This window comes from Pipistrellus kuhlii, unplaced genomic scaffold (assembly GCF_014108245.1).
Source record: "Pipistrellus kuhlii isolate mPipKuh1 unplaced genomic scaffold, mPipKuh1.p scaffold_m20_p_66, whole genome shotgun sequence".
NCBI classification, from domain to species: domain Eukaryota; kingdom Metazoa; phylum Chordata; class Mammalia; order Chiroptera; family Vespertilionidae; genus Pipistrellus; species Pipistrellus kuhlii.
Window position 1 is genome coordinate 625,328 of NW_023425569.1, and position 11,857 is coordinate 637,184.

General features: G+C 40.5%; 1 protein-coding gene across 7 annotated transcripts in view; it reads left to right on the top strand.

The window, feature by feature from the left end:
* Nucleotides 1–11,857, top strand: part of WDR33 (WD repeat domain 33) — a 110,409-nt gene that overhangs the window by 79,959 nt on the left and 18,593 nt on the right. For 6 of the 7 annotated variants that reach the window (XM_045575116.1, XM_045575121.1, XM_045575117.1 and 3 more), the window contains one exon: nt 11,227–11,353. The exons of the other annotated variant lie outside the window; for it this stretch is intronic. In XM_045575116.1, coding sequence (XP_045431072.1) covers nt 11,227–11,353 — 127 coding nt within the window. The remainder of the gene's footprint in view (nt 1–11,226; nt 11,354–11,857) is intronic. 7 annotated transcript variants of the gene reach the window in all.

Genomic DNA, 11,857 nt, shown 5'->3' on the forward strand with positions numbered 1-11,857 from the left:
TTGCCACGGCCCCACAGTCTGCTTGGCAGCCACACACCTCTCCCTGGCTTTCAGGCTCTGCCCTGCGGAGGACTGGGCCACGAGCCGGCCCTGTTGCACCGGGCCCGGAGTAGGCCGTGTGTGACCTGGAGCACACTGGTGGTGGTGAGGATTTATCTTCGTATTTTTTAAGAGCTTGATTCTTAAAAATTTAGATGCCACTTTCAAAAAATACTTGAAGTTTTCAGTCTTCAAGTCTTTAGTCTTCAAATCTTTAGCAGCATGTTGTTGGGCCCCGGCCAGTGTGGCGCAGCTGGAACGGCATCTCAGACACCAAAAGGCAGCGGCTTCGGCTCCTGTCAGAGCACACACCCAGGTTTCAGGTTCCAGGTTTGACCCCTGGTTGGGGCGCAAGTGGGAGGTAACTGACTGAGGCTTCTCTTTCACATAGATGTTCTTTCTCCCTTCTCTCTAGAATCATTTTTTAAGGTGTTATTTACTTAAAAATATCTAGGTCACAGCCCTGGTCAGGTTGCTCAATTGGTTAGAGCAGTGGTTGGCAAACTCATTAGTCAACAGAGCCAAATATCAACAGTACGACGATTGACATTTCTTTGGAGAGCCAAAGTTTTTAAACTTAAACTTATTCTATGCCACTTTTTCAAAATAGATTCCCCCAGGCCGTGGTATTTTGATCAAGGGGCCAAAGAGCTGCATGTGGCTCACGAGCCGCAGTTTGCCGACCATGGGGTTGGAGCATCATCCCAGTAAGATTGTGGGTTTGCTCCCAGTCACGACACAGATAAGAATCAACCAATGAGTGCATGAATAGGTGGAATGACAAGCCCAGGCCTCCTTCTCTGTCTTTTCTCCTCTCTCTCTCAGTCAATCAGTAAATAAAGGAAAGCAGAAAGAAATATCTAGGTCACTAGGCCATAAACCAGTTGTCAGTCTTATGAGCCAATAAAACTATTTCAAAGTAAAAAAAACCCACAAAAAACCAGTTGTCATTTGAATGAGTTTTCATTAGGTCTGGATTGCTTTAGCACCACAGCGCTCCATTCCTGGGACTTGTGTGGCATCACAGAGAATGTTGATTTTATCTTGAAATTCTGAACCTTTGAAATGGTACAAGTTAGCAGAGAGGCATTTTTTAGGGTTAATGGTTGGAACTGCTAAGTCATGTGTTTGACAGTAATTTCTTCTGTAAGGTAGTTTACGTAAATATGTTTATATATATGGCATACCAGAGCACACTGCCCATGACATCCTGGGGACTCACTCCAGCCACACTGAGTGCACAGCTGCGGTGATGACCTGACCGGCTCCCGAGCCTGGCACAGCCTGGCCCGCACAGCCCTGCCCCGCACAGCCCTGGCCCGCACAGCCCTGCCCCGCACAGCCCTGCCCCGCACAGCCCTGGCCCGCACAGCCTGGCCCCGCACAGCCCTGCCCCGCACAGCCCTACCCCGCACAGCCCTGCCCCGCACAGCCCTGCCCCGCACAGCCCTACCCCGCACAGCCCTGGCCCGCACAGCCCTGGCCCGCACAGCCCTGGCCCGCACAGCCCTGGCCCGCACAGCCCTGCCCCGCACAGCCTGGCCCAGCTCTGCCCCACACAGGCCTGCCCCGCACAGCAAGGCCTGCATTGGAGATGAAGGTGGGAGCTGGTCTCAGCCATTCGCATGAGTTTTGAGTAGAGGGAATCAAATAAATAATAAAAGCGTGTTAAAAACGTCAAGAAGAAAACTTCAAGCAGTACAGAAGAATAAATGCCTTCTTATTCCCATAGCATTTCTTCTCCCTAAAAAACTATTGTGAGGTTACGTTTTCTTTTTACAAATGGGACTAAAATTATACCCTCCTTTTTTTGCTTATTTTAAAAAACACCTCAGTTTTTGAGGTATTTCCCTATGATTAAATTTACCCTTTTTAGGTGTACAGTTCCATGACTTGACAAATATGTAAACCATAATTGAGATATATGGTATTTCATTCCCTTCCAAAGGTCTCTCTTCTCTGCTTCATTTTGAAACCATCATTATACTCAAGATATAGAGTGTTTCTTACTGTCTCAAAAAGTCTCATCTTTCTGCCTCAATTTTTTTTTAAGGCTTTCAAGTTGTATTTATTTATTGATTAAGGTATTACATATGTTTCCTTACCCTCCCTAAAACCCCTCCCCCAATCATGCCCTCACTCCCCCTGGTGTCTGTGTCCATTGTGATTGCCTTAGTTTGAACAGTTCTGTTGAATTCAATATATGGATTTACTTAAATTTTCCTAAATCACCCCCTAGAAATTAATTTTTAGGTTGTTTCCAGTATTGCAGTTCAAACAAGGTACAATAAATAACTTTATATATAAATCTTAGTGTGTTTGTACAGCTAAAGACATAGGGTAAATTCCTAGAAGTGAAAATGGATTGGAAAATGGCCTCCCCCCAAAAAATTGGACTAATTTACTTTTCAACTGGTTATGGATGAGAGTGCCTCTTACTTTTTTATTATGATGAGTGTCACCAAGTTCAGTTTGTGCTAATTTGGTAAAGAAAATATTAGCTAGCAAAGTAACTTGCATTCAGTGTTGTTTTTTCTCATTTTAAAACCATATCAAAAGTTACCATACACAAGAAACCTAACCTATGTTATTTATGGTTAAAACCACAATATAGCAGAGGAAATGTGAATAGAAAACTTCACCTTTGTTTCTACTATCCCAATATAATTTTCATTTCCTACTTAGCAGTATCTACATTTCTGTTATTACATTCGATGTTTTAATCTCCTCACACCATATGCTTAGTGTGTGCAGGTACGATTTTGTTTTCTTTTTAAAAGGTCACTTTATTTTCTGAGTGTTTTGTTGTTGCTATTCCCAGAATCTTCATCTAGTTTTTGGCTGTGGAACAGTTCAGTCATTCTATACTTTTTCACAGTTATGAACTAGGCTTCAAATACCATCTTTTTAAATAGAAAAGTTGAAAAAAAAACTTTTAAAATTATTTCCTTAGGATAAGCTTTTACTAGTGTGATTCTTCTGCATTTAAATATATCAGCTGCCAGCTGGGGGAGTTAAGAGATGAACCGAAGGACTTACATACATGCATATAAGTACAACCAATGGACACAAAACTCTGGGGAGGGAGGGTATGTTTGGGGGGGGGGGGGCAATGGTATATGTACAAAGATAATGATTTAATAAAAAATAAATAAAAAAATATATCAGCTGCCAGGGCAGGGTAGAATTTTATCATTTCAAATCGATTTTGTCACTGCATTAAGAATTCAATAATGGTTTTCTTCTGAAGAAGGAAGCAGTTACATATCAATTTGTATCTATGCTAGCTTACTCTATTTTTCCTCTTTATTATTATTTTCTTGTTTTTCATTTTAAAAATTATCTTATAGTTGACATACAATATATTAGTTTCAGTTGTAGAGCCCAGTTGTAGAGTTGTTAGACATTTGTATACCTTATGAAGTCCAGTACCCACCTGGCACTAGTACATAATTATTACAGTACTAGTCACTTCCTCCCTCCTAGTAGCCCTGCACACAAATCCGTGCAGCACGTTAACATTATTCACTGTCCTTAAAAATCAGTAGCTCTCTGCGGGGCTTGGCCGCTCCGCATCCACTGCCCAGAGGCTCCACGCCCAGAGGCCCATCGTGGCCGGGCAGAGTGCTTGCCTTGTCGGAGCAGTGAAGCAAGCATTCCACCAGGCAGGTCACGCCGCACACTCTCAGTGGCCACCCTTCCAGGTCTGGGGAATCTGGTGGGGCTGAGAAGACTGGGCGCCGCCATATTGTGGCTATGGGAGCCACCAGCTTTGTGACAGAGTGGTGGTTAATTTGCATATTACCCTTTTATAAGGTAGGATGCTGTACTTTACATCATCGTGACTATTTTTAAAAATATATATTTTATTGATTTTTCACAGAGAGGAAGAGAGAGGGATAGAGAGTTAGAAACATCGATGAGAGAGAAGCATCGATCAGCTGCCTCTTACACATCCCCCCCACTGGGGATGTGCCCGCAACCAAGGTACATGCCCTTGACCGGAATCGAACCTGGAACCTTTTAGCCCGCAGGCCAATTCTCTATCCACTGAGCCAAACCGGTTCTGGCATCATTGGCAATTTGTTCTACTGAATCCCTTCACCCTTTTAGCACCCTTTCCTCACCCTCTCCATGCCCCCACCTGGTGATCATTAGTTCTATGCATCTACAAGTTTGTTTCTGTTTTGTATGTTCACTTATTTTGGTTTTTAGATTTACACACACACACACACACACACACACACGTGAATTTATATAGTTTTGTCTTTTTTTCTGTGACTTATTTTTCTTAGCATAATATTTTTCTAAGTCCATCCAACCTCTTTTTTATTTAAAAAGTTTTAAAAATGTATGCTACCTATAAAGATTTCATACCCAATTTCCACTGTTTAGTAAATTAAAATTTTAAATTGATTTTTTTTCTCTCAATAGATTATTCAGTTTTTAATATTTTAAAATTATCAAACATTATACACTGAAGACACCTTACCCTCGTTCCCCCACTACTCATTTCCCCTTCTTAGAGGCAGTTAATATTGTCAGATTTTTGTGTACTTTTTAAGACATATTTTGTGCATTTTTTTGGAAATGTATTTATTTGCTATTTTGGGCGTGTATAACTTTTCAAGTCACAAATGTTAACATGCTTTTTAACATTACTTTTTTGCACATATTTTCTTAGATAACTTTATTTGTATTTTACCTTTTAAAAAGTAGGTACCATATGCTCATGGTGCAATAATACAATAATGAAAGGCTTGATTAGTGCCCCTCTGTCCTCGCTCCCTGCCTGCTGTGCACGTCCTCCAGGGACGCTTTATGCAGCACAGAAGCAAGTCAGGCAGCATCTCCTTCTGTTTCCTTTCCTCCTGTGAGCCGCAGACTCGCCTTTCACACCTGCAAAGGCAGCCGAGTCTCGGTGTTGGGAGCAGTGACTCCTTGCGTTTAGATGTCTGCTCTGCCATGTAGCAACTATGTGCTTGTGAGCAAGGCATTTTTTTTTCTTTAATTGATTATTATATATGTGTCTTTATCGCCCCATTGCTTTCCCCAGACCCCACTCATGCGTGGGCAAGGTATTTAACTTGTCTGTACTTTTACACTTCCTATGAAGGAGATAAGGCAGTATATATACTTAGCTTAGAATATACCATAAATAAATATATGTGTTTGCTAGTAGTAGTATTTTTATTTTTAAGGACAGTGACTAATAAAATAATAACCAACAATCAGTATAATTTGATTTCTAGTAGTGATCTATGGATATGGCTAAATTAATTTAACAAAGGATGGATGGGATTTATCACTTGCTTGAATTCTACTTAAATACATTTTAGAAAACTTCAGGAAACAAAACTAAAGCAGCTAAAAATATTAATGTTCCTTTTTATGTATTGATATTTTTTGTGTTTTTCCATATACTTGTTTAAAGTAAACAGATATACTCTCTTTATGATATGAAAATATCCCAGAGAAGGTGAGGGTAAAGATGGCTGCTAAGATATAAACTTTTACATAGTGCATCACATTTTAAATATATATATATGTTTTATTGATTTTTTTTTTTTTTTACAGATTTTTTTTTTTTCTACCCATCTCCCTTTTTTAGAAAGGGAGATGGATAGAAAGTTAGAAACATCGGTGGGAGAGAAACATTGATCAGCTGCCTCCTGCACACTTCCCACAGGGGATGTGCCCTCAACCAAGGTACATGTCCTTGACTGGAATCGAACCCAAGAACAGGCCGATGCTCTGTCCACTGAGCCAAACCAGTTACGGCAGTGCATCACATTTTATTTTATTTTATTTTATTTTTTAAATATATTTTATTGACTTTTCACAGAGAGGAAGGGAGATAGAGAGCCAGAAACGTCGATGAGAGAGAAACATCGACCAGCTGCCTCCTGCACACCCCCTACCGGGGATGTGCCCACAACCAACGTACATGCCCTTGACCGGAATCGAACCTGGGACCTTTCAGTCCGCAGACCGACGCTCTACCACTGAGCCAAACTGGTTTCGGCAGTGCATCACATTTTAAAAGTGCTTTCTTATGCTTTTTCAAGTCAAATTTGGTGAAAATAGAACATATCTACACATAATATTTAATTTTAGATGATGATAGTCCATAAAGTTTTAAAATTTCTTAACTACATATTTTTAGGATCAAATCATTAGAACATTAAATGCTCTTAAGGCAAGATTGGAGAAGTGAAATGTATTTCTATTTAATTTGTTCATCCTCAGTTCTTTTTTTAAAATATATTTTTTATTGATTTCAGAGACGAAAGGGGGGAGAGAAAGAAACATCATTGATGAGAGAGAATCACAGATTGGCTGCTTCCTGCATGCCCCCCACTAGAGATGGAGCCTGCAACCCAGGCATGTGCCTCAACCTGGAATCGAACTGGTTCATAGGTTGATGCTCAACCACTGAGCTGCGTTAGCCGGGCAGTTCTTTTTTTTTTTTTTTTAATTAAAAAAAAAAGAAAGGAACAATCAAATCTCTCTTCCCCTTTCTCTTCAGATCCCCATTACAAAGTAATGTACATTTATTATAGAAAATGTAAAAACAAAATATACAGGGAAGTAAGAAACACCTTAATTTCACTACTCAGCTTAATATTGTTTCTGATAACAGTTTGATGTCTAGACAGCTTGCCTTTTTTTGTTGTTGTTAAATATATTTCTTATTGATTTCAGAGAGGGAGAAAGAGAAACATCAGTGATGAAAATCATTGATCAGCTGCCTCCTGCATGTCCCAACTGGGGATTGAGCCTGCAATCCTGGGCATGTGCCCTTGACGGGAATTGAACCGGGGATCCTTCAGTCCACAGGCAGATACTCTATCTACTGAGACACACCAGCTAGGGTAGGAACTTTTTCTGTCTGTAGGGATATGCACACATAGTCACTTGTGTTAGTAATTTGTTTGTCTTTTACAGTTATGTTACCAAGAATGCTATACACACAGGTGTTTTTTGTTTTTAAAATATACTTAGTATCACAAACGTTTTGATGTCATTTAATTACTTGTATCATTTATGATAGGTGCATCATATTCCATTGAGCACATATGCCATATTGAATTTTATTTTGTAATGTTGCCTATTCATGGGCACTTTAAAAATAAGTTGTATCATAAATATCCTGTACATAACTGTTTTTGAACATCCATTTAAAAAATTTTTTTAATTTTTAAATTTATTTTAATTTTTATTTTAAACTTAATAAATCTTTATTGTTCGGATTATTACAATTGTTTCTCCTTTTTCCTCCCGTAGCGCCCCTCCACCCGGTTCCCACCCCACCCTCTGCCCTTACCTCCCCGCCACTGTCCTCTTCTATAAGTCTCTTCCTGCACCCACCATACCCTTTTCCCCTGATTCTATTATATTTACCAGTTTATTCAGTTTCTCAGATTTTTAATCCACTTGATTTTTAGATTCACTTGTTTTGATAGATATGTATTTTTTGTTCATAATTTTTATCTTTACTTTTTTCTTCCTCCTCTTCTTAAAGAATACCTTTCAGCATTTCATATAATACTGGTTTGGTGGTAATGAGCTCCTTTAGCTTTTTCTTATCGGTGAAGCTCTTTATCTGACCGTCAATTCTGAATGATAACTTTGCTAGGCAGAGTAACCTTGGTTGTAGGTTCTTGCTATTCATCACTTTGAATATTTCTTAGGTGCTCCTTTGTAGGTAATTAACTATTTTTCTCTTGCTGCTTTTATTTTTTAAAATATATTTTATTGATGTTTTACAGAGAGGAAGAGAGAGGGATAGAGATTTAGAAACATCGATGAGAAAGAATCATCTATCAGCTGCCTCTTGCACATCCCCTGCTGAGGATAGCCCCGCAACCAATGTACATGCCCTTGACTGGAATATTCTCTCTTTGTTTTTTGCTCTTGGCACTTTAATTATGATGTGTCTTGGTGTGGTCCTCTTTGGATTCTTTTGTTTGGGGTTCTGTGCGCTTCCTGGACTTGTAAGTCTATTTCTTTCACCAGGTGGGGGAAGTTTTTGTCATTATTTCTTCAAATAGGTTTTCAGTATCTTGCTCTCTCTCTTCTTCTGGCACCCCCATAATTCTAATGTTGATACACTTGAAGTTGTCCCAGAGGCTTCTTACACTCTTTAAATTTTTTATTCTTTTTTCTTTTCCAGTTGAGTGTGTTTTGCTTCTTTGTATTTCAAATCTTTGACTTGATTCTTGCATTCCTCCAGTCTGCTGTTGGGTCTCTTTTATTTCAGTCAGTGTATGTTTACTTTCTAGTTGTTCTTTTTCATATTCTCAAGGTTCTCATTAAATTTATCAGCCTTTTCTAGGTACCTTATAACTGTGGTTTTGAACTCTATCTCCAGTTGTTTGTTTTCCTCCATTCTTTTGTTTGTGATCTGTTACTTTTTCTCTGCATTTTCGCTGCTTCCCTGAGTTGATAGGGTAGCTTTGTGTGCTAGGTGTCCTATATGGTCCAGTGGGTCAGCCTCCCCAGTTACCTGAGGTGGACACTTTTGGTGCACCCCTTTGTGGTCTATGTGTACAGCCTTGTTGTAGTTGTCTTTTTTAAAAAAATATATTTTATTGATTTTTTACAGAGAGGAGGAAAGAGGGCTAGAAACGTCAATGAGAGAGAAACATAAACCAGCTGTCTCTTGCACACCCTCTACCGGGGAGGTGCCCGCAACCAATGTACATGTCCTTGACCAGAATCGAACCTGGGACCTTTCAGTCAGCAGACTGATGCTCTACCACTGAGCCAAACCGGTTTCAGCTTGTTGTAGTTAAGTCTTGATTGTTGTTGGTATCACTGGGAGAATTGACCTCCAGGCCAATTAGCTGTAAGTATCAGCTATATGTACACCAGGAGACCTGTGCTGGAGTTAGCCTTATAGGACCAGACTTGCAAAATATCAAAAGCCTCTGAGCTCAGCTTGGATGGGGTGGTGTCTCAGGGCTGAGAAGACAATCTTGGCTTCATATCAGCCCTGCCCTTGTGCGTGCGCCTCCAGACCTCTGCCTTCCTCAGCTCCTCTAAGTTTCCACCTGACAGTCCAGATCCCCCTGGAATAGCGTGAGCCCCCAGGGGCTCGCCCAGAACTGGGTTTCAGTGTAGTCGGAACTGTGGTTCAGTGCAATCAGGAGCTTCCAAATCCTTCTGCTATGGAAAGCCTGCAGCAACCTCCGCGGTCAGTCTTCCTTATGCACACTAACACGCCCCCAGACCCCTGCCTGCCACAGCTCCCCCAAGTCTCCAAGTCTCCGTGTGCCTTTTTCTCTACCTGTCAGTCCAGACTTCCCCAGTATGAGCCTGGGTTCATGGGGTTTCGGCCGGAGCTGGGGTTCAATGAAGTCAGAACTGGGATTCAGTGCAGTTGGGGGCTTCCTTCCCCCTTGCGCCAGAGAAAGCCAGCCAGGCACTCAGCCATCTTTCCTCTCTGTGCATGTGTCTTTGTACCTCAGCCCTTTGCAGCTCCTCTGATCCATGAGCTTTTCTCTTTCCTTCTAGTTGTATAATTTCCACTCAGCCAGCTTTTCCTGTGGTTCTGGATGATGTCTGTTCTGTCTTTTAGTTGTAGTTTGAAATTGTGTGCAAGGCAGCAGTTTAGGTGCTTACCTAGGCCGCCATCTTGGATTCTCCTCCTATTTTTTTTCTTTAAAAAAAATATTTTTATTGATTTCAAAGAGGAAGGAAGAGGGAGAGAGAGATAGAAACATCTATGATGAGAGATAATCATGTATTGGCTGACTCCTGCAAGTACCCCACTGGGGATCCATCTTTTCCAGTTGAGTGTTTTTTGCTTCTTTGTATTTCAAATCTTTGACTAGATTCTTGCGTTCCCGGGCATGTTCCCGAAATTGAACCTGGGACCTCTCAGTTCACATGCTGACGTTCTATCCACTGAGCCAAACTAGCTAGGGCTATCCATTATTTTCTTAGGATAAGTTCTGAAATTTGGAATTAGAGAGTTATAGGGTATATACTTGCTTCATGCTTTTGATATAGATCGCTAAACTATTCTCCAAATAGTTGGTATCTACATATATGCTTGCCAGCATGAGTCATTATATGTTTGAGATGTGAATTACTCCCCTTCTGAATTAGTGCAAATTCACTTTCCATTGCCTCTAGAACCATCTTTTTCTTCTCTACTTTCTGTTTTTCTATTCTTCTGTATCCTTCCTTCTTCACACCTAAAATTTCATGGAAGCTGGATTTGACCCAGGTTGAGAAGAAGCTGTTTCCGATACTCTTTACCTCCCCTTCACCAGCTTCTCAGTGCATTTTGCTGTAACATATTCTGGGAACTCTTTGTACAGCATCCAGCTTTTCAAAGGACACCTCTTTCAGTTTTATAGATTTTTATTTTCACATTTGTGGTTCTTTGTCATAGTGAATCTCTTACATTGGTGAGGTGACTCGTGTTTTAGCTGGGGGTGAAGAGAAACGTCTCTGGGACCTGTGGGCAGTTTCAGCTCCCGCCTTGTTCTTGTTGACTCGCTTTGGAATCTAGGACATGTTATTGACTGCGTCCAGTCCTCCTCATTTGTCACTTGTGAAGTGAACATCACAATAATACTTTCCTTGGTATTTTGTTAGGATTTTAAGAGGTGATGCTTATAAGTGCTCAGTATGTTGCTAACTTAGTAATTAGTAGGGCATCTTTTATTAGCATCTCATCTGGCGTGTGTGAATGAAGCAGGGATTATTTTTGTCCTTCTGTATCGAGTGAATGGGTTCAGAAAGAGGGGATGCTTTTCCTGTCATCACACCAGAAAGTGATGTCCAAACCTGGATTTAGGACTTTGTCTTAAGGACTACTGCCAAATGGGAGAACTAAGGTGAAGGACAGGAATCGTGCCTAATAGGGTACCGTGGGAACAGCATGAAAATTCAAAAAAGCTTTAAGTACTGGCTTGAGTCACTCAGCAAGTGGCAGGAGGATGGCAGTTGCTCGGAGCAGAGGAGTGGTTCCTGGGCGTCTGGGTGGGAGAGAGGCTGCTGTGTATCTCTTAGGCTCTACACACAAAGACCAAAGAGTCTTGAAAAAGTTTAGAGTGCCAGGATCAAAACATTTAATTTAATAGATTTCTTTACTTTGGTTCAAATTAGAATGAAATCTTGCTTTAAATATATATGACTGATTAGGTTTTTATCTTAACTTGTTTCCGACAGGGCATGGTGCTGATGTGAAATGTGTAGACTGGCATCCAACAAAAGGGTTAGTTGTTTCAGGAAGTAAAGATAGTCAACAGCCAATCAAGTTCTGGGATCCCAAGACTGGGCAGAGTCTTGCAACACTGTAAGTGATAGGAACCCCACCTTGCTCCCCGAACAAAGGGACCACAGCTGCCTGTATTCTTTAACTTTTAGCTTTCTCTCCTCTCATATTTTTTGGAAAAGTAGGTTAGACAATAGATGGATTTGTATCCATGGCTGTCTTATTAATTAAATATGCTTTATCTCTGAATTCCTAATGAAATACGGCTTGATTTATGTTCTGCCACAGCTATCTAAATTTAATTTGGGTATCTTGGGAGTGGAGTCTGAGGAAGAGATTCAGAAGGAGGTGGTTATTACTGTTCTGACTTACTGTCTCTCATAATGCACTTAGCACTGTGTGGAGTTGATGTGTATGCCCCTCACTGGACATACAGCCCAGCTTTCTCCATCTCACTGTATCTTTACAGAGAAGCTTTTCCTCTTTTTGAATCAGTTCTCTCTCTCTTATTTATTTATTTATTTATTTATTTTTTGTCTGAGATGCTTACTTACGATGCAGCTACATAATAAAATTTTTCTGGAT